This window comes from Mobula hypostoma, chromosome 21, assembly GCF_963921235.1.
Source record: "Mobula hypostoma chromosome 21, sMobHyp1.1, whole genome shotgun sequence".
NCBI classification, from domain to species: domain Eukaryota; kingdom Metazoa; phylum Chordata; class Chondrichthyes; order Myliobatiformes; family Myliobatidae; genus Mobula; species Mobula hypostoma.
Window position 1 is genome coordinate 14044872 of NC_086117.1, and position 24092 is coordinate 14068963.

The window sequence follows — 24092 nt, forward strand, 5'->3', positions numbered from 1 at the left end:
GAAATGGGTTTTGAATGATTTTGCCCAAGAGGTTGAATAGGGGTGGCTGACCTGTGGTGCATTAGAATTGTTAAATCAAGTGGTAATGAGAGACTGGGTAAGGACCACAGTGATGTGATGTTATTGAGCAAGAAAATGACAAACTTGATTGTGGTACAGACATATGCTTCATTGCTCTCGGGATTATTTTGAATTAAATTGTATGGTGCTGTTTAAGACAGTTGCCACTGAATGGAGTAGTGTTGGATCTTAGAGAGCATAAGATTTTCGTGCGGTCCAAAGGAAATGGTTTCAGCTTCCCCACCTTTCAGTTAGAAGAAGACATAGCTGATGTAGCCCAGGATATTGAACCGAATGACTTGGCCTCCACAGCTGTCTGTGGTAATGAATTCCACAGATTTACTATCCTGGCTAAAGAAATTCTTCAAAGTTGCTGGTGAACGCAGCAGGCCAGGCGGCATCTCTAGGAAGAAGTACAGTCGACATTTCAGGCCGAGACCTGAAACGTCGACTGTACCACTTCCTAGAGATGCTGCCTGGCCTGCTGCGTTCACCAGCAACTTTGATGTGTGTTGCTTGAATTTCCAGCATCTGCAGAATTCCTGTTGTTAAAGAAATTCTTCCTCATCCATGTTCTATTTGTTAGTCCATTTAATACTGAAGTGAGGAGAAATTTCAGTGTGATGAGTCTTTGGAATTCTCACCCCGGAGGGCTGTGGAACCTCATCATTGATTGAATTCAAACAGAGATCAATGGGTTTCTGGCTATTACAGGACTTCTTTCATTTCTGTAACATAAGGTGATTCTGGCCCTGCTTTTCCCAGCTGACGTTGAAATCTCCTTCTGAGTTTTTATTGACTCAAGACTCATGAGGGACTAAAGAATGGAGTATCAGGAATGACACCATCATGCTGTTTTGTTCTTTATCTTCTAGTCAATGCAAATTTGTGCTCAGCCAAACATGATTGGTGGGAAAATATAAAATTACCTCAATGGGATGTATCTAAATCGAAAAAGAAAGTGATAGGTGAAATTCGGGAGATGTTAAATAATCTGCTTGGGTCTTATAATTTCTCTCCACAGATACTGCTTAACTGTTCAGAAATTCCATTACAGATTGTTTCTCAAGAACAACATCCAAAAGGGGATGACTTTGGTGTCACAAGGTTAATGAGAAAGAAATCTCTTAATGCTGCAAGCCAACAAATTTCACAGCCTTATATCAGACATATAATTAACCTGCCTGAGCAATATCCTGTGAATGAGTATAGAGTACTTCATCACAGAAACAGGCCATTTGGCCCATCATGGTCCATGCAGACCAATCTTTTGTCTAGTCACATCCACGTGCACCCAGATCATATCCCTCTAAACGTGTCTCATCCCTGTACCTATCCAAACTTCTCTATATGTTACAATTGAACCCGTATCTATCACTTCTGTTGGCAGCTCATTCCATATTCACACCAACCTCTGAGTGAAAAAGGTGGCTTGTGAAATCATATTGAAATCTTACTGGTTAAAAATACTGATTTTATCAAAACTACAATTGTTTTAATATTAACTCTAATGTTGAAAGAATGGGAATCTTTCTTACTTCCTATTATTCGTTCTAAATATTGCAACTTCCCTTTAATTAAAGTTACTTAGGCTGGAATGTTCCTTTCATGGTTCTGGTATTTCAGGAAATGGGTTTTGAGTGAATTTACAGAAGAGGTTGAATGGGAGAGTCTGATCTGGAGTGCATTAGAATTGTTAAATCAAGTGGTAATGCGGATGCCATGAATGAAGTGAGCAACAATTCTTTGGACAAATAGGTATCATAAATTAGTAGGGTCATGGACATATAATCATTTAGTTTTGGTAATACAAGTTGAGTACCTCTTCTCCAAAATGCTTGGGGCCTGAAGTGTTTCAGATTTCAGATTTTTTGGATTTTGAAATATATAATGAGATAGCTTGGGATCGCCATCATTTCCAACTCAGAATTTATGTGCTACCGGTAAGCAGTCTTTGTCTTTCACTTGTTCATTACACATATGTACTGATGCAGCCGTTCAGTGTCTTAGATTTTCATCAGCAATGATCTTGGCAAACTCATCAATGAATTTCTCTGCTCCTTCGCAATCAGCAGATGCCTTATCACCACAAATCTTTTAAAATTTAATACAGCACCTTTTAGAAACATAGAAAACCTACAGCACTATATAGGCCCTTCAGCCCACAAAGCTGTGCCGAACATGTCCTTACCTTAGAAATTACCTAGGGTTACACAGAGCCCTCTATTCTTCTGAGCTCCATGTACCTATCCAGGAGTCTCTTAAAAGATCCTATTGTATCCATCTCCACCATTGTCGCCGGCAGCCCATTCCACGCACTCATCACTCTCTGCATAAAAAACTTACCCCTGACGTCTCCTGTGTGCCTACTTCCAAACATCTTAAAACTGTGCCCTCTCATGTTAAATTCTTAAATTTTTGCAACCAGCCTACTGAATGCTTACAATTACCTTCAATTTTCAGATTGTCATGATAGATCTTTGCTTGTTTAATTATTAGAGAAATGTTAAGCGTCATACTGTGTGTTCACTATGCCGCTGATGAATCCACTCTTTCGATACATGATTGAGATCTTTTTTTGGCTTTATGTAGTATTTTTTCTATTTTTCATTAAATTCTTTCATTACATATTGTGAGGTCACTTCTCAGAGTTGTTTGCAGTGTGCAGGGACCTGCGCGTAGCCAGGGAGCCTTCTCAGCGCCTTGTAGAACTTTCCATTTGTGATGTCAGATCAATGCTCAAAAAATTTAGGATTTCAGAGATCTTCAGATTTTGGAATTTCAGCAGCTTTTCCACATGTGACCATATTTGGGACTGGTCATGTGCAAACGCCAATAGTCTCTTGAAGTTGTCTGGAATGAAATAGTCATTGGCAGGAATTATAGAGGAAATTGGTATAGGTCACATTCAAGGACTCAGTGAAATGGTCCCTGACATCAGAAAGGTTAGGGAAGGTCCTGCTAGAGTATAAACTGTTGTAGTCTAGTTATTTCATTTCCTGTGATGTAAGTTCTGAATACTAATTCACTGTTATCCAACAGTGCAGAAGAAAGAACAATGAAGGTCTATAATTTATACGCTCAGAGGCCACTTTATTGGGTACCATCTGTACCTAATAAAGTGGCCTCTGAGTGTACGTTCATGGTCTTCTGTTGCTGCTTTCAAGGTTCAACAGGTTCTGCATTCAGAGCTGCTCTTCTGCACACCACTGTTGTAATGCTGGGTTATTTGAGTTACTGCTGCCTCCCTACCAGCTTCAACTAGTCTAGCCATTCTCCTCTGACTCTCTCATTAACAAGACATTTTCTCTGTAAACTATAGAGTGTTGTGTGAGAAAATCCCAGGAAGTCAGCAGCTTTGAGATACTCAAACCACCCTGTCTAACACCAACAATCATTCCACGGTCAAAGTCACTTAATTTACATTTCTTCTCCATTCTGGTGTTTGGTCTGAACAATAACTGAACCTCCTAACCATGTCTGCATGTTTTTACACATTGAATTGCTGCCACCTGATTGGCTAATTAGATATTTGCATTGATGGCCAGGTGTACCTAGTAAAGTGGCTACTGAGTTTATGTCACATGCTACCTATGGTATAAATTACACAATGCCAAATAGTAACTATCTCCCTAGCATTTAGCTCATCTACTGTATAGATTCCTGTGGTCTGCCTGCAGGGACAATCTCTGCACCTACAAACATTTCATCATTGTCCACACACTCGGAGATGAACTGATTGAATTCAGACACTGTCACAAACATGGAGAAACCGCGCGGTGCGTTCATTCTTTCCACAGGCCTTTGTAAAGCTGGATCCTGGCTACTTGGAGTGCACATCTTCAGAATGGACTGGTGTCGATCCCTTGGATTTAGTATAGCAAGTTTCACCTGTGAAAAACATAGGCATAATCTCAGCTCAATCTTTTGTATCGCTGGATTTTAAATTATTGCAAACATACTAAATGATAGATCACAGTTTGCTGCCTCAGGAAATGATATTTATTCCTTTATTCCGCCCCCCCCCCCCCCCCGTCGGCACAACAGCTCTTCCTTGCTCAAAAATGGAATGACGGCCTTCAATTGGCTGTGCACCTTCAGAGAGTTGTACCCTCACCTGAGTAATGTGTTCCCCTTCAGCCCTCTTCTTCCTGCCACATCCATTCCGTCTTGTCCTGTTTTGTTCAGGACATAGAGGGCACAGAATGTACAACAGTACAGCATAGGAACCAGCGCGCTATTGTACCGAACTACCAAAACAAATAATTAACTGACTAAATAAACTAATCCTTATGCTTAGATAATCTCAATTTCTCTGTCTAAACATCTATATCATATTAGCCTCCACTACCACCCCAGGCAATGTAGTCCAGTCACCTGCCATGCTCTATGGAAAAAAAACTTGTCCTGCATATCTCCTTTGAACCTATTCCCTCTCTTTTTAATGCATGTCCTTTAGTATTGGACATTTCAGCACTGGGGAAAATGACACTGGCTATCTACTCTATCTCTGCCTCTCATAATCTTATAAACCTTTTATCAGATCTCCCTGCTGAGAAATCCATCCAGGTTTGCTGCACCTCTCCTGGACAATAGCAATATCTACATCAAGCTGCTTTCGATTGATTACAGCTCAGTGTTCAACAGAATCATACCCTCAACGCTAATAAACAAGCACCAAAACCTGGGCCGCTGTGGTAAACCATATTTATATGTTGTAACTGGGTTACCTGTCTGGACACGCCCCACTGCTGACTGCCCCTGTGGCTCCTCCCACAGACCCCTGAATAAAAGGGCCATTGCTCCTCCTCTCTATCCAGGGGCAGACACTCAGCATGCTGGAGGTCACATTTTACTGCTAATAAAAGCCTTTCAGTATTTACTCTACTTCCAGTCTTTTGGAGTTATTGATGGTGCATCAGCCTCTGTACCTCCCTCTGCAACAGGATCCTTGACTGGGAGACCACAGTCAGTGCAGATTGGAAATAACATCTCCTTGCTGACGATCAACACTGGCACACCTCAGGGATGTGTGCTCAGTCCACTGCTCTAGTCTGTCTACATCCACCACTGTGTGACTACACACAGCTTAAATGCTATCTATAAATTTGCTCATGACACAACTATTGTTTGCAGAATTTCAGATTGTGATGAAGAGATGTACAGGAGTGAGATAAATCAGCTGGTAAAGTGGTGTCACAACAACAACCTTGCACAACATCAGTAAGACCGAGGAATTGATTACGGACTTCTGGAAAGGGAAGTCAAGGGAATGAACACCAGTCCTCATGAAGGGGTCAGCAGTGGAAAGGGTGAGCAGTTTCAAGTTCCTGGGTGTCAGCATCTCTGAAGACTGATCCTGGCTCCAGCATGTTAATGTAATTTTAAAGAAGGCACAATAGTGCCTGTACTTTATTAGGAGTTTGAGGAAACTTGGTATGTCACCAAAGACTTGTGCAAATTTCTACAGATGTACCGTGAGAGCATTCTAACTGGTTGCATCAATAGAGGGGCCACTACACAGGATCGGAAAGTTGTAAACTCAGCCAGATCCATCATGGGCACTAGTCCAGCATGGTCAGATCAGCCATGATCGTTTTAAGTGGCTGAGCAGGCTCGACAGGCCAAATGGCCTACTCCTGCTCCTATTTCTTATGTTCTTATGAAGACACCTTCAAAAGCGGCAGTGCCTCAAAAAGGCCATTAATCCATCATTAAGAATCCACATCACCCTGGACTTGCCCTCTTCTCATTGCCGTCATCAAGGAGGAGATACTGGAGTCCGAAGACACACTCTCAACATTTCAGGAACAGTATCTTCCCCTCTGCCATTAGATTTCTGAATGGACGATGAACCGATGACCACTACCTCACTATTTTTTTTACTCTTTTTTGGATTACTTAATTTTAATATACATTTCTTTAAAAAATATTACGTATTCCAATGTACTGCTGCTGCAAAACAGCAAATTGCATGACATATGCCTGTTATGTTAAACCCCATTTTGATTCTGATTGTAAAAGATGCTCTCTAATCCAAGCAGCATCCTGGTAAACCTCTCCTTCACCCTCTCCCAAGCCTCAATATCTTTTTAATGGGATACCCATAATTGAGTGCAATGCTCCAGATATGGCCAACCAAAGTTTTATAAATTTGCAACATAACTTCCCAACTTGTGAACTCAGGGACTTGACTAACAAAGGCAAACATGTCACATCGTCTTTACTACCCATCAACCTGTGCAGCCACTTGGAAGGAGCTAGGGACGCAGAACCCAAAATCCCCCTGTACATCAACACAGTGGCCACTAGCATTGTACTGTCTCTTTTACACTTGATTGCCCAAAGCACAACATCTCACATTTAACTGGATTGAACTCCACTTTCCATTTTTCCATCCAATCTTTTACATTATCCACAACACCACTGTCCCTCTCACTATAACCCTTGCCCATCCTCTGGGTTCCCCCCCCCCCACCTTTTCCTTCTCCCTAGGCCTCCTGTCCCATGATCCTCTCATATCCCTTTTGCCAATCACCTGTCCAGCTCTTGGCTCCATCCCTCCCCCTCCTGTCTTCTCCTATCATTTTGGATCTCCCCCTCCCCCTCCCACTTTCAAATCTCTTACTAGCTCTTCCTTCAGTTAGTCCTGACAAAGGGTCTTGGCCCAAAACGTCGACTGTACCTCTTCCTAGAGATGCTGCCTGGCCTGCTGTGTTCACCAGCAACTTTGATGTGTGTTACCACAAATCTTTATATCAGTTTGCCACCTCCATCCTCGTGCCCTTAACTCACATTCCCTAGACCTCCCAATCCTCAGCCACATCTCAAAATCCAGAGTAGGCACACCTTTCTCTTGCATTGTTACCCTTCCCTCACCATTAAACGCCCTTTCCTTTCGATTCTATTTTCTCCTTCTGTGTTTGTCTCACTTTCAGAGATGGAGTCTTGGTCTTGCTCTTTCAAACAAGGTATTCAACTTTTTCTCTTTTTTTTTCTTTTGAGGTAAAGTACAAAATTGACTCTGCCGTTCCTATTTTCTCTGCTTGAGTGCAGCTGTAATGAAGTATAGATAACATTGCCTTTTTCCATGCAATATGATATTTCTAGAGTAACACACCGAGATTAGGAAGCATCTGTGAAGCTGATGATTAGGTCCAGGAGCCTTCATCAGGGTCACAAAATGCCGAGTTCCTCCAGCATTTTGTGGGTGTTACTCTGGATTTGCGGCATCAGCAGAATCTCTCGTGTTTATAAATAGTGTTTCTCAATGTTGCGAATAGGTTGAAGGGTTTGGTAAAGGAGCTACTGTGAAGGTACACGTTCCACTACTTCTCTTTATTGTTCTATCTACATTTGGTTTCGTTCCTTAATTCTTGGAGAAAAACTATTTTCATTAATGTTGGGCAGTAACTCCTGTAGGTTTTACTTCATCTAAACTAGTGCATTGGAGTAGCCAGAAATGATTGTGGAGTGTGTCATTCAGAAGTTTAGTCCTATGCGAGCAGGACTTGGGGGGTGGATGGTTTACAATAGCCTCAAGCAAACTATGGAATAAAATGTTGAAAATTAGAATTGCCAGAAATAAACAGCTGGAGTTAGCTGCTTAAAATACCTGACCCCTATGTACTGTGCTGTAATGTTTTATTAGAAAAAGGGAGGGTTATGTAGAAGGGAAGGTTTGGATTGATCTTGGAGTAGGCACGGCATTGTGGGCCGAAAGGCCTGTACTGTGTTGTAATGTTCAATATTCTATTATACTTTTGATTATTTATCCATATTAAAAATGCAATCTTAATGCAAATTATTGTTGTTCTGTTCCTAATAATGGCTCTTTCAGCAGCTTTTGAGGAACTTGGTCAGTCAACCTTGTATAAACCAGATGTTTTTATTGAAAATTTAAAATTATTTGTGAGATTAAAAGTTCTTCTAGACTGAGCTAGATTATGTATTTTTTAATAGAAATCAAAATTTGAATAGTTGGATGCTGTGAAACAGGGGTTCCTAAATTTTTTTATGCCACGGACCAATACCATTAAGCAAGGGATCTGGATCCCATTAAGTTTGGGAACCCCTGGGAACTTTAGCAAAGCTTCATAATCACCCTCAGGTCTGCATGGTAGCGTAATGGTTATTACAATGCTTTCCAACACTAGCTGTAAGATTAGGGTTTGATCCCTACTACTGCCCGTAAGGAGTTTGTATGTTCTCCCTGTGTCCATGTGAGTTTTTCTCCAGTTCCCTCCCACACTCCAGAGCTGGACAGGTTAGGGTCAGTAAGTTGTGGTCATGTTACATTGGTGCGGGAGGCATGGCAACACTTGCGAGCTGCCCAACACATTCTCCGCTGACTTGATTTGATGCAAGTGATGAATTTCACTGTACATTTTGATGTGCATGCAACAAATAAAGCTTATCTTTAATCTTTCTCAGTGTCAACAGAATGTTCATTTACACAAATAACAGGTGCTTAAGGTGAACTTGACTTCCTGGGAAAAAGCGCCCCAACAAGTGAGTGATCTCCCTATTTTTAGCCAGAAAGAACTTCTTTGCTAGAAATTTAACTCACCAGAAGTACATTTGGACAGATCGCATATGATTTACAAGAAACCAACAACTTTTGTTTTTAGGTACAGAGTGCCAAATGTTTCAATTCACAAATTAAAAGCACATGCCACTGCGCAAGATGTTTCTACTTTGTGCATAAGTAACATTACAGAACATAATAATGCTATTTGACAAGTATTTAAAAGAGGGAAGGATCCCATCTAATAGTTTGAACGAATAAAAAGTGCACATGAAGGAATTTGAGCATGAGATGAGGTTAGCAACATACTTGTACTGTTCCATAATTCCTTACATTTTCTTTAAAAGGCCACTGAGTCAAGGCGTCATATTGTCCTTTGAGTAAAATATAATAAAGTGAAATGTGCGTTCCCTTCGTGTCTTCATGGCCATTCAGGTAGATTCGTAGACACATCTTATAACTATATGTGGAGAAGTAAAATTCTGTGAAAGTAACAGAGAAAAAGGAATCAATTTTAGACCCAAACACGAGAGATTCTGCAGATGCTGGAAATCCAGAGCAACACATACAAAATGCTGGAGGAACTCGGCAAGTTAGGCAGCTTGAGCGGAATGGAGGCTTTGGGCTGAGACTCTTCATCCAGATTCATAGAAATGCTTAAAATTATGAGAGACATAGTAGCCACCTTACTAGGAACCTCCTGTATCTAATAAAGTGGCCACTGAGTACATGTTTGTGGTCTCCTGCTGCTGTAGCCCATCCACTTCAAGGTTTGACACGTGGAATTCAGAGATGTTCTTCTGCACACCAGTGTTGTAACGCGTGGTTATTTGAGTTACTGTCAGCTTGAACCAGTCTGGCCATTCTCCTCTGACCTCTCTCATTTACAAGGGATTTTCACCTACAGAACTGCCGTTCACTGGATTTTTTTTTGTTTTTCACACCATCCTCTGTAAACGCTAGAGACTGTTGTGTGTGAAAATCCCAGGAGATCAACAGTTTCTGAGATGCTCAAACCATCCCAATAATCAATTCTATAATCAACGTCACTTGATCACTTTTCTTCCCAATTCTGATGTTTGGTCTGAACAACTGAACCGCTTTAAGGATTGAAAATACATTTGTTATCAAAGTATTGTATGTATGCAGAATGCAGCCCTGAGATTTGTCCTTGACCATGGCTACATGCTTTTTTATGCCTTGAGTTGCTGCCATATGATTGGCTGATTAGATTTTGCGTTAATGAGCAGGTGTACAGGTGCAGCTGATCAAGTGGTCACAGAGTGTAGATAAGTTAGGTGGTAACTATCTTTTCACCAAACCTGAGGAGCAAGTTATTCATAAAAAGGGCGGTGAGTGCATTCAATGAGCTACCAGAGGAAGTGGTTAAGGTAGCTACAACAGTATCATTTAAGAAGTCCTTGGGTAGGTACATGGAGGGGCAGGGCTTAGAGGGATATGGGCTGAACATAGGAAATGAGGACAAGCTGGATTGTCACTGTGGTCGGCATGGATTGGTTGGGCGAAAGGGGCTGCATCCATTCTGAATGTGTGTTGTTCCTCTCCGTGCGTTATGGCGCATCAGGCGGAACACTTGATCACTTTTCTTGTCTGTTTTTTTGACGAGGCTGAGTTGCTAGCTTCACCATTCAATCCAGCAGAGATGGAAAGCTTGCAGAGAGCCAGCTGGATTCGAACCCAGGCCCACTGGCCTCAACGTCTGGTGCGGATGTCACTCCACCGCTGGCCTGTTTGCTCTATGACTCTAAATATACCCTCCAATTATCATTATAATTTTACAGAAAACACAGCTCATTAGTGAAACAGTTTAAATTCTTACACACAGAGGAAAATAAATTCTCCTTAAATTTGTAAATACTCCTTTAAATATATTTTCAAGAAGAAAATGAAAATGGAGAGAAAAGGTATAAAATAATGGTGTTGCATTTTCATTGAACTATACAGGAAGCATTGACCTGTCACATAAATCAGCCCCTTAAAGAAAATCTTAAGCAGCTAACTACCATAGCTAAAACAGAATGAGCTGGAAAAGCTCAGCAAATTTCTCCACAGGTGCTGCCCGACCTGCTGAGTTTGTCCAGTATTTTATGTTTTTTTTCACTTGATTTTCATTTACTGGGGAGAACATATACATCTTTTTTTTTACAATCCCACTGTATAATTACATTGTTCATTTAAAAATTAGCAAGTCGAAGACTGTGAAGTTATTAGCTTTAATGTACATTCAAGCTGAAGACAATTAACTCAATATTTCCAATTGATGATTATCTAGAGTGATGATTTCTACTGTAACCACATTTAATATAGTAACATCTGTGCAATTAATATGCTGTATGCTGACACCCACTCTTGTCATATTTTTGTTATCGCCTGGGTATCAGTAGAAATAATGGGGCCTTTCTTGAAATGAATTGTAAAGGTTTGATGGGAGCAATAGGTGGTTTAACATTCATATTGTTAGTGTGTCCTCCCAGTCATCTGACGGCAGAATAACATGTTTCTACTTCTATATGAAGAATGTTTAAAATTTTAAATATACAAAGACTGCAGATGCTGGAAATCCAAAGCAGCATGCACAAAATGTTGGAGTAACACAGCAGGTCAGGCAATGTATATGGAAATGAGTAAACGGTCAACATGTCAGGCAAAGTCCTGGTGAAGGGTCTTGGCCCAAAACATTGACTATTTAGTCTGCCTGACCTTCATAGTTCCTCCAGCGTTTTCTGTGTGATGTTTAAACTGCTGTCATTTTTTTTGTTCAATAAATCTTTACCCCATTGTACGTGGTGACACTTGACAATGTCCCGATGAGTACTCTAGTGGAAATTTTGAAGGGCGAAGGGTGCTACCCCGTCCTAACTCTAGTTTCAGTCTGAGAGGTTTGCTAAATTCTGTAAACTGTGAGCAACTCTGCATGGTTGTAAAGAAATCACTTGTGAAAGTATTACTCACCATTCACCTCGTTGTTGTACTCTAAAGAGGAAAAACAATCACAGATAATCTACATTCACGGTAGATTATCAGTGCAACTAAAATACTCAATTCTATTTCCACCAATTAGATCCTTTTGACACACTTTGCAGTATTTTTTACTGCAAAGGAACACAGTGTTCCTTCTCATTTCGCCAGTACATCGGTATTTTGCCTGGCTAAACATAACTGAAAATGGAGAAGCAGAGTATTTTTTGAATGGGGTGGCAGCAAACGGGATTGCTGATCATGAATTGCTGAGAATTGCCATGCTGGTGCAGTAAGCAGTTAGAAAGGCAAATATTTTGTTGATGTTTATTGTGAGGGGATTGATGTGCAATCAATGTAGGAGCAGAATTAGGCCATTCAGCCCATTGAGTCTTCTCCACCATTCCATTGTGGCTGATTTATTATCTCTCTCAACCCCTTTCTCGAGCTTTCTCCTCATAAACATTGACGCCCTGACTAATCAAGAACCTGTCCACTTCCCATTTTAAATATAGTCAATGACTTGGCCTCCACAGGCATCAGTGGCAATGAATTCCACAGATACACCACCTTCTGGCTAAAGAAATTCCTCCTGAACTCTGTTCTAAAAGGATTTTGAAGCTATACCCCATGATCCTAGACTCTCCCACTATAGGAAACATCTTCTCTATCTTCACTCTCTGTAGGCCTTGCAGTAATCAATTCCACCTTCCCCCGCCACCCGTTCTTCTAAACTCCAGTGAGTACAAGCTCAAAGCCAGCAAACGCTCCTCATTTGTTAACTCTTTCATTCCCGAGATCATCCTCATGAACTGCCTCTGGACCTTCTCCAATGTCAGCAAATCCTTTCTTAGATAAGGGACCCAAAACAGCTCACCGTGTTCCTACCAATGCTTTATAAAGCCTCAGCATTACATCAACGCTCAATTGAGCAGAGCAGCTAGTGAGACCACATCCAGCATATTGTGCATAATTCTGGTTTTCCTGCCCTACTGAAGGCTCATTAGATTGATTCTTATATTGATTGAAAAGATCTACACTGCCTAGATTTCAGATGAGTAGAGGATTATCTCCTGTGAACATATAGATTGTAAATTAAGGTTTCATTATTCTGGACAACAATAAAGAGAAATCTCCTCACCCATACTTGGCAGATCTTTGGAACTCACTGCCTCTGAGAAATCTGAAGGCAGCGAATTCCGAAGATTTGCCAGTACTTGGTGAACAGACGGAGATCAATAGATACAGTATTTTAGGTATTAAGGGAAACAATGGATATGTGGTTGGTGGAGGAAAGCGGTGTTGAGGTAACAAGAAATAGCTATGATCTTATTGAATGGATAGAGTGGACATGGAGAAGATGTTTCCTATAATGGGGGAGTCCAGGACCAGAGACCACAGCCTCAGAATAGAAGAACATCCCTTACAAGAATGAGAGGGGATCTTATAGAAACATATAAAATTATGAAAGGGATAGATAAGATAGAGGCAGGAAAGTTGTTTCCACTGGTAGGTGAGGCTAGAACTAGGGAACACAGCCTCAAAGTTCGAGGGGGGTAGATTTAGGATGGAGATGAGGAGGAACTGCTTTTTCCAGAGAGTGGTGAATCTGTGGAATTCTCTGCCCAATGAAGCAGTGGAGGCTACCTCAGTAAATATATTTAAGACAAGATTGGATAGATTTTTGTGAAGTAGGGGAATTAAGGGTTATGGGGAAAAGGCAGGTAGGTGGAGATGAGTCCGTGGCCAGATCAGCCATGATTTAATTGAATGGTGGTGCAGGCTTGATGGGTCAGATGGTTTACTCCTGCTCCTATTTCTTCTGCTAAGAAGAGAGATGAGGAAGAATTTCTTTACCCAGAGGGTGGAGAATCTGTGGAATTTATTGCCACAGACAGCTGTGGAGGTCAAGTCATTGGGTATAGTTAAAGTGAAGATTGGTAGGTTCATCATTAGTAAGGTTGTGAAAAATTAAGGGGAGAAGGTAGCAGAACGGGGTTGAGAGGGATTATAAATCAGCCGTGCTAGAATGGTGGAGTGGACTCAATGGGCCAAATGGTCTAATTCTGCTCCTATGTGTGGTTATGGTCTATGAATAGTGAAGCAGGCTTGAAGATCTGAATGGCTGCTTCTGTTTTGTATTTGCCAGACTGAAACAAACAAAATTAAGGGTTTTTTTAAAAAAGAAATTTCTCCTTATGAGTTGTTGTTAAAAGTGGAGCGTCACATTTACACCAGAGATGGCGTCACTTCATTTCTTACCACTGGAATCCAAGTAAGGCCTTATTCCATCAATGGCTTCTTGCAGCCTTCTTGTGATTTGTGGGATTTTCCAGATGAACAGGCCGCAGTGTGTCATGGTTTCCAGTGCCATGATTTTTGCAGTACAGCCTTGTATCGCCTGCTCTGTTTGATCCAGTCTCGACTCGAGGATTGCCACCTTTTGCGAGACAATGTTTAAAATAAGATCCTTGTAAAGAAAGCGTTTATTGGATCAGATAAAATTCTTAATGCACGCTAATTGCTTTACTGTAATACGGAAGAGGCGAATAAATTAGAAGTTCTTAAGATCTCACTAACAACCAAATTCTTCCAAAATAACAAACTGGAGGAATTGTCAGGTCAGGGATCATCTGTAAAGCAGGAGTTCCAATCTTTTTTATACATGGATCCCTACCAAAAACCGAGGAGTCCGTGGACCCCAGGTTGGGAACCATTGTCGTAAAGGAATATAAGCAGAACAGTAGAAGGAGACAGTACAACCCATTGTGACAGTTCAAATTACTCCTATGACCCCGTTCTCTCTCTGCCACCCTGTTTCAGACATCCCACCTCTCCCGGAAGTTCTGGGAGTCTCCCGCATATTAATAGTGGCTCCCTGATGCCCGCAAATTATATACAATATCGTGGAAATCAATTTTTTTGAGAGCGAACGAGAGAAAGCAAGAGAGAGCGCGAGAGCGACCACGAGAAAGAGCGAGAGAGAGAGAGAGAGAGAGAGAGAGAGAGAGAGAGCGAGAGCGAGAGAGAGCGAGAGCAAGCAAGCGAGCGAAAGAGCAAGAGAGAGCACTTGAGAGCGCGGGAGCGACCATGGGAGAGAGAGAGAGAGAGAGAGAGAGAGTGAGCGAGCAAGAACGCGCCATGGCAGAGTGTTCCAAAAAAAATATAAAACGTACGTCACCCCAGACTACACTAAAGTGTACCCCTGTCTAATAGGAGTCAAAATGATGACAGTGTTGCTCGCTGCACTGTTTGCAACAGTGACTTTTCTATTGCCCATGGTGGGTTAAGACTGTGTAAAAGACATGCTGAGGTGAGTTTAACAGGTGTCATTTGTTCATTAGCATAGCTAACGTTATTTAAACTAGCTGGCTCGCTGCTAAGGAGCTACTCTATTGCAGACATCCCATCTCTCCTGGAAGTCTCCCGCAAATTGATGACGCTACCTCCCTGAATTGAGTTTTTGCAGGGTGGGATGTCTGCTGTTTCTTTAACGATGAGAATTCTTTTGAATACTGAACGATCATTTTTTTTGGGTGCTGTTATTAAGCCCTAAAGATGTAAAGTCGATGGAAAACTAGAAAAATGGCATGAAAAAAAATTAAATACTTAAAAGAAGGTGAGAAGTGGTGAGATCCAGAGTATTAGTTTAATCAGTAGGAGAAGATGTAGCACAGCTGTATCACTTATCAAAAGGAAACACAATATTGCTCCCAGGAATTTCCTCATCTGAACAGTGTATTGAGTGCATTCGTTACCAGTATAGCTTCTACAAAGCTTTGAAAGTAATAACTGGAAGCTGAATGAAGGGATGAAAGTGGATGGGTTGAATTATTTTTCTCATCTGTGAAGATCGGACGACCTTTGCAAAAGCTACGGTGGTGTAACAGTTAGCATGACGCTATCTGGGTGCATTCTGGACTTTGGAGTTTAATTACGGCGCCTCTCTGCAGGGAGTTTCTGTACATCCTCCTGTGGAATGCATGGGTTTTAACCGGTTTCCTCCCCCAATCCTAAAATGTACTGGGCAGGTTCATTGGCCACTGTAAATTGTCCCGTGGTTAGGTTAGGGTTAATTGAGGTTGTGGGGTTGCCGGGGTGACTTGGTTTGAAGGGCCCACTCTGAACTAAATAAAAACAAAAACAAATAGTACTGTTACCGTGTTTCTCTTCCCACAGATGCTGTCTGACTTTCCGGATTTTTCCGGCATTTTCTGTTTATGCTTCAGATTTCTGGCATTTGCAGCTCTTTTGATTACTACAACATTACCTTTCTTTACTGTTGCCAGTTTTAACTGCACTAACAATAACTGAATCACATTGCCAGAAACATCTTGGGTCTTGATGTGAATGAGCACAGACAGACTTGATGAAGTGTCTTGGTTGCTTTCTAGTTCAATTACATAGCAGTTGGAGCATACAATAGTAGGGGAGATAGCAACTTAATATCAAATGGGATTTGGATAATTACTATTGCAGCAAGATGCAGTGCTCAGTAACTTTAATATTTTACACTCAATGCAGCAGCCAGATTCCATTGGCTGGACCATGTAAAGGAAGCTGAGCAGCAAGGAAATCTTGTTTGCAACCTTAAGAAAGAATGTCCTTTGCAAGACAATCAATTACAATGTCCCCCACTGTCTTGGTCAGGGTACATTGGATGCAAGTGATTGGAACAGCAGAAGAGACAAAAACTGAGGCCAAACAATGATGCTAAAATTATACCTTCTCAGAGTTTTTTGAAGTTGTATTGATGGAAACATGAAGGGATGAAAGTACCCCACTGGTATATTTTTATCTTAAATGCTACAGGTCAAAAAGGACATGGAACTGGGTAGAGCAAATACAAAAGAAACAAAGGTCAACAGTTATTCTTTTAGGCTTTCACTAATGAAAAATCTATTTAAAGTGAAGCAATTAATATTTTTACCAACCTTATTTTCTACATTAGTAAATACTTGCTCATTGCTCTCTGTCTGTCTACTCAAAGTAGCTACAGTCCTTGAGAATTTGTTAATCTTCTTTGGCACAGATGTCACTTTCTCTTCAAAGGCAGCGAACTTGGTCTCAACAATTGTTGCACACTGTTCTGTTGCTTCCAGGCGCTTGCAGAATTCTTGCAGTTCTTTGCAGATTTCCTTTATTTGGTGATCGTTCTGGAGAGATTTGACCCTCAGTTGTACTTTATCGATTTCTCCTTCCAGCAGCATTAAAGTTCTTGACATTTCTGGTGGCAAGTTTGCAAGGGCTGCTGTCTGGTTGAGCTTTGCAAGTTGATTCATTAGAAGGTTAAGGTGTTGTCTCACAGATCCAGCTTCATGTTCCTGAATCTTTGATCTTCCTCCCTGGGGAGAAAAAACAATCAGCTTTGTGTAGCGAATTGAGTTTTGTGGAAATGGCAGAAGAGGGCATTTTCTATTTAAAGGATTCTCAGGTGCAGCAAGAAGAGGAAGGAATACAAAACATTATGTTATGATGGACTGAGAGTTCTGCATAAGACAGCACAGCTGAAGAGCCTCTCAGATTGGAATTGGCAAAAGAGGGGTGATGTGGTCCAAAAAATATTTGCTTGTAAATGATAATGACTGGAAGTACACTTAGTGACCACTTTATAAGGTACAGGAGTGGAACCCATTGTGGTCTTCTGCGTACCCATCCACTTCAAAGTTCAATGTGTTGTGTGTTCAGAGATGCTCTTCTGCACACCACTGTTGTAACACGTGGTTATTTTAACTACTGTCACCTTCCTGTCAGTTTGAACCATTCTCCTCTGGCCTCATCATTAACAAGACATTTTTGCCCACAGAACTACTGCTCACTGGATGTTTTTTTGTGTTTGCACCATTCTCTGTAAACTCTAGAGCTAGTTGTGCATGAAAATCCCAGGAGATCATCAGTTCCTCAGATACTTCCCCACCTGGTATCAACCATCATTCCATGGTCAAAGTCACTTGGATCACACTTCTTCCCCATTCTGATGTTTGGTCTGAACAACAACTGGACCTCCTGACCATGTCTGCATTGAGTTGCTGCCAGATGATTGGCTGAACAGATATTTGCATTAACGAGCAGCTCTCCAGGTGTAGTTAATAAAGTGGCCACTGATTGTTTGAGGAATTCGATGTGTTGAGTGTGAAAGCAAAGGCCAGGGGAAAGATGTTGCAGTCAATAAGTACCGAGGCAGAGTGCAGCATGCAACTCTAGTGAAGGAGAACTGGTGTTGTAGGTGCAGACCTTAGGTTTGTTAGACATCAAGGTAGCTTGGCATCTAAATGACCAGAATATTAATGCACTTTTTCCTCCCCAACCTCATACAATTTCCCCTTGTTTATTTGTTAATTATGTGCCGTGTTGTATAACGTGAGCGATCATGGTCTTTCCCCGACCGTGATTGTTCTTGGCAAACTTTTCTACTGAAGAGGTTTGCCATTCCATTCTTCTGGGCAGTGTCTCTACAAGACGGGTGACCCCAGCCGTTATCAATACTCTTCAGAGATTGTCTGCCTGGCGTTAGTGGTCACATAACCAAGGACTTGTGATATGCACCAACTACTCATATAACTGCTCCCGTGGCTTCATGTGACCCTGCTCAGGGGGCTAAGCAAGTGCTACACCCTGCCCAAGGGTGACCTACAGGCTCGCGGAGGAAACAAGCACCTTACACCTCTTTGGAGGAGACGTATCTCCGCCCCTTGTACCCAGTCTAAATTCAGCTTTGCTGAACGCGACACTCAACCTACTGGTGTAATTTTCCAACAGAGCCCCACCACTGCCAATTTCTTGGGCTGTGATGCAGGAAGATAGTATAGAGTGTCAAAGGAGATTTTGAAGGGTGAAGTATGAGAGTGTTGGGTTACAGGACTATGACACAGATTAAGCTGGTGACAAATAATAATACTATAGTAATGCTCTTCTGGGAATATCTTTTCTCAAGATTAAAGCCTTGAATTTATTTTTTATTGGATTTCCCTCAAAATTTCCCTCCATGGAAATGATTAATAGGGGGAATGTAAAAGGAGATTTCCCATTACTGAACTTGTCTTCTATATTCTCCCCACTGAAGTGTTTTGGACTTTTTCCAATCACTGTTCTGTTTAGGACATGAACACACTCTGTTTGACATATCTACATTGACTACATATCTACATTGATATCCCAAGAGATCAGCAGTTTCTGAGATACTCAAACCACCCCGTCTGGCACCAACAATCATTCCACGGTCAAAGGCACCGAGATCACATTTCTTCCCCATTCTGATGTTTAGTCTGAGAAAACAGCTGAACCTCTTGACTGTGCCTGCATGCTTTTATGCATTGAGTTGCTGCCACATGATTGGCTGATTAGATATTTGCATTAATGCTCAGGTGTACCTAATAAAGTGGCCACCAAGTGTACATAGACTAATTGTATGTACATGAAGTGACACTAGGTGCAGGAGTATCTGAACACAAGGTGACGCTGACAGGAAATGATAAAGTGACAAAGTGACAAAAACATCCAGTGGGCAGCAGTTTTGTGGGTGAAAATGCCTTGTTAATGAGAGAGGTCAGAGGAGAATGGCTAGACCTGACAGGAAGCCACCAGTAACTCAAATAACCACACGTTACAACAGTCACTGCCCTGTGTTTCCATGTGCCCTGCTGCTAAATAGAAGTGTTCCTCTTCATCACTAACGTCACTTTGTCACTTTATCATTTCCTGTCAGATTCACCTTATGTTCAGATAGTCCTACACTTGATGTCACCTCATGTACATACAATCAGTCTATGTACATTCAGTGGCCACTTTATTAGGTACACCTGAGCATTAATGCAAGTATCGAATCAGCCAATCACGTGGCAGCAACCCAATGCATAAAAGCATGCAGGGCACGGTCAAGACGTCAGTTGTTTATTCAGACTAAACATCAAATGGGGAAGAAATGTGATCTAGGTGACTTTGACCGTGGAATGATTGTTGGTGCCAGACCGGGTGGTCTGAGTTTCTCAGATTCTGCTGATCTCTTGGGATCTTCACACACAACAGTCTTTAGAGTTTTACAGAGAGTGGTGCGAAAAACAAAACCATCAGTGAGCAGCAGCTTATGGGCGAAAGTGCCTTGTTAATGAGAGAGGTCAGAGGAGAGTGGCCAGACTGTTTCAAGCTGACAGGAAGCCACCAGTAACTCAAATAACCACACATTACAACCGTGGTTATCGCTACATGCACAACCCGTCGACCCGTGGAGTGTATGGGCTAAGCAGCAGAAGACCACCAACACAAACTCCGTATTAGGTACAGGAGGTACATAATAAAGTGGCCACTGAAAGCATGTGCCTCAAAGAGAGAAAGTTAAATGGGGTAGAATGTGCGAACAAAATATACTGTCAAACAATAAAAATTTTTTGAGCAACAGATCTCTGCAAGCCTGGTTTTCAGTATCATGTGACGTTTTTGTGAGTAGCAGTGATTCCTCAAATGTTCCAATGTCACCCTGACTGAAGCAGATTATGATAACAAAACATGTTTTGTAAAAGTACAAAAAACAGGATGTTAATCATTCATTCTCAGGGCAGATGGAAGAAGTCTCAAAGTCTGTTTTTCATGGTTGCTGCACTTGCTTATGCAAGGCAATAAGGTCATAGTTTCTGTTTTACACCAGCACCAGCATCTGGTAATAACCTCTCCCTAATATCTATACAGCTCTGGAATATCCTCAAGAATGGAGCCTCCAGAGCAGGAGCCCCCATCCGGGGTGTACAGACCGCTCGGTTAATGGTAGGGTCCATGACATAAAATAGGCTAGGAACCCCCCACCCTAAGGCATAGTTTATGTCTTGCATGCCAAGCCCCTGGACCCTGACCCCAATCTGTCAAGGACGATGTAGTGACTGCCTGTGCATCAGCCTCCCCACGTTAAACTAAGTCACGCACAAGCGTTTTCCATGGAAGGAATCCACCGGAACTTCCCAGATTACGTCCCTTAGTAATAGTTCCCGGTATTTTCCGTGCCACTGGTGTCCGGCAATCTGATGATCTATAGTTTCCTGTTTCTCGAGGCACAAGACACTGCTGGAGTTCTGGAGCAACACACAAAATACTGGAGGAACTCAGTGGGTCTGGCGGCATCTATGGAGCGAGATGGTTGGTCAATGTTTTGGCTTGAGACCCTTCATCAAGGCCATTTAGTGAGGTAACATTTGTTCTTGGCCCATGCAGGGGCCGTTAGCTGGTTAATAGTTTTAAAAGACACCCAATATGATCATAGCACAGAAGCAGCCCCTTCAGCCCATCCAGTTGTGCTGTCCTGGTCTTCTGCCTGGTTCTATCTACCTGCACCCAGACCATAGCCCTCCATATGTGACCTGAATATACCATCCTATCCATGTACCTATTCAAACTTTTCTTAAAAGACACAATTGAACCCACATCTACCATTCCACTGGCAGCTCATTCCACATTCACACCACCCTTTGAGTGAAGAAGGTCCCTCCCAGATTCCCCTTAAATATTTCAACTTTCACACTAAACCTGTGTCCCTAGTTCGAATCTCACCCTATCTGAGAGGAAAATCCCTGCAAGGGTTCATTCTGTCTGTATCCCTCATGACTCTGTATGCCACTATAAAATCTCCACTGGTTCTCCTGCGCTCCACAGAATGAAGTCCTAACTTCTTCAAACTTTTGTTGTTACACGTTGAATTGGGGTTTTGAACCTTCTCATTTCTGCAAGGTTTCGCTGAAAGACTTTATGCTGGGCTCACCTTGAACCTGCAGCCGACTGCGCTGAAGAAGCAGTGGTTCTTCACTTCGAACCCTTTGACTTCACACTGCAAAACCAACAGAGTTATTTATTTATTTATTTATCTATCTCAGGCACATATATATAGCTTGAGTGCCTAAGACTTTTGCACAGTACTGTGGTAATTTTATGTATTGCACTGTACTCCTGCTGCAAAACAGAACAGTAAATTTCATGACATATGTGAGTGGTGATAAACCTGATTCTGATATGGGTCTCTATTGTGGACTGAGAGTGAAAAGGGGGCAGGGAGAAGGGAATCATGGTTGGAAAAGAAAGGAAGGGAGAGGGGAGGGAGCGGGAAGCACCAGAAGGACATTCTGTAATGATCAATAAAGCACTTGTTTGCAATTAAATGACCTTGCCTGGTGTCTCAGTGCTGGGTGTGTCTGTACCCACCCCTGACACTCCTTCTCTGCCACCTGTCCCACACCTCTCTTGTGGCACTCCACCCTCACCATTCCCAACATCCTTTGCTCCCACCAGATTTTCAAACTCGCTCCCCGCTCCACGTTAACAGATACAGTCCTGTGCAAAGTCTTGTCTTGGGCACCCTACCCTGTACATACAGCACAGCGAAATGCGAGGTTTGTGTAAACAACCAGCGCAACCTTGGGGGCAGCCTGCAATTGTCGCCACACATTCCGGCACTGAAATAGCATGCCCGCAATGTTCAACAGATCCAGACAGAATACAACAAAATAGAACACAAGAAACAACAAAGCAACAACCGTTCCTTGCCCCTACTTACCCACCCACATACACAACCCTCCAACCCCTGCACTCCATTATCTTCACTTTTACATGGTAGCTTTAATTTGCAGCAAAATGGAGGATGGGGGATTTCTAATGTATTGCTGGTTCTGAATCCAGCAACAAAGAAACAGGCCATTCAGCCTACCTTGGCTGTGTTGGCCAGTGGGCACCCATCTATATTAATCCCACCTCCAGCATTGGGCCTGTAGCCTTCTCTGCCCATGTGATTTTCAATACTCAATTAGAGACCGGTTAAGTGCTCCCTCCATTTTCTCAGGCAGCATACTCCAGGTATTCATCATTCTCCAGGTCCCTTCTAAATATTTGATCACTACCCTTAATCTATGTCCATTTTTTTAGGCATCCGTTAGTCTCATGAGACCATGGATTTGTGCCTTGGAAGGTTTCCAGGGCGCAGGCCTGGGCAAGGTTGTATGGGCGACCAGCAGTTGCCCATGCTGCAAGTCTCCCCTCTCCACGACACCAATGTTGTCCAAGAGAAGGGCATTAGGACCCATACAGCTTGGCACCAGTGTCATCGCAGAGCAATGTGTGGTTAAGTGCCTTGCTCAAGGACACGCACACTGCCTCAGCCAAGGCTCGAACTAGCGACCTTCAGATCACTAGACGAACGCCTTAACCACTTGACCATGCGCCAACACTATGTCCATTAGTTTTATTTTATTTAGAAATACAATCATGGTGAGGAGGTACAAATTCGAAGTTCAAAGTACAAAGTACATATATGTTATCACATACTACCCTGAGATTAATTTTCTTGTGGGCATTCACAGTAGAACAAAGAAATACAATAAAATCAATTAAAAATTACTCACAAAGACTGACAAATAAACCAATGTGTAAACGAAGATTAACTGTTGTAACAGTAAATAAATAAACAAACAAACTCTGTACAGACAGCAGTGGGAATTGAACCCAGGTCACTAGTGCTGTAATAGTGTTATGCTAACCACTACGCTGCCAAAAGATTCAAAGGTTAACTTACATTTATTAACAAAGTATGCATGTTGTATACAACCCTGAGATTTGTCTTCCCCATAGACAGCCACAAAACAAACCATGGGATCCGTTCAAACAAAAACATCAACCCTCCCCACGTGCAAAAAAACAAATCATGCAAACAGCAACAAGAACATCAAACCCCTTGCATGCAAAAAACTAATCTCGCAAATGACAACAAGAAAGAATGAGCGAAAATGCAGAAAATAAAACACAAAATCGAACGAGTCCATATTGAGTTCAGCTCAGTGTTCGTTATCTGCAGGCTGCCCCGATTCAAAGTCGCCCAAAATAGAACAGAGAAAGGAGTGACCAGAAACTACAGTCCAATCCACAAACCGCAGACCCAGAGCTTCGGTACCATCCTCGGACAGCATCGAAGGAGAGAGGGACCATTCGAACTCAGGGACCTTCCCTCGAGAGCAGCGAGCAAGAGGGAGAGTGAGACCATCACACAGAGACACCTTATTCCAGCAGTGAGCGAGAGAGAGACAGGTAGACAGCACTGAACACTCACTCGCCTTGACAATTTCAATCTTCCTCGATGCTTTAATGAGTGAGACTGGTGAGAAATGGAGTCGGTCACGGGCTTGCACCGTCTCTGAGCTCCTTGGCCTCGAGGCTGCTCACCTCCCTGAACCTTCTTGGAGACAGCAAAGCACCAGGTTGCTCAGTCAGTCCAAAAACACACAAGCAAACATACAAACCCCATTTCCAGAAAAGTTGGGATATTTTCCAAAATGCAATAAAAACAAAAATCTGTGATATGTTAATTCACATGAACCTTTATTTAACTGACAAAAGTACAAAGAAAAGATTTTCAATAGTTTTACTGACCAACTTAATTGTATTTTGTAAACCTACACAAATTTAGAATTTGATGGCTGCAACACAGTCAACAAAAGTTGGGACAGAGTCATGTTTAACGTTGTGTTACATCACCTTTCCTTTTAATAACATTTTTTAATCA

General features: G+C 42.0%; 1 protein-coding gene across 1 annotated transcript in view; it reads right to left on the reverse strand.

Moving 5' to 3' along the window:
- Positions 1-594: 594 nt before the first annotated feature.
- Positions 595-24092, reverse strand: part of LOC134359611 (TNF receptor-associated factor 1-like) — a 57882-nt gene continuing 34384 nt past the window's right edge. The window contains exons 3-7 of the mRNA XM_063073102.1: positions 21309-21374; positions 16501-16911; positions 13829-14006; positions 8921-9069; positions 595-3951 (exon numbers count right to left, since the gene is read on the reverse strand). Coding sequence (XP_062929172.1) covers positions 3709-3951; positions 8921-9069; positions 13829-14006; positions 16501-16911; positions 21309-21374 — 1047 coding nt within the window. The 3' untranslated portion in view covers positions 595-3708. The remainder of the gene's footprint in view (positions 3952-8920; positions 9070-13828; positions 14007-16500; positions 16912-21308; positions 21375-24092) is intronic.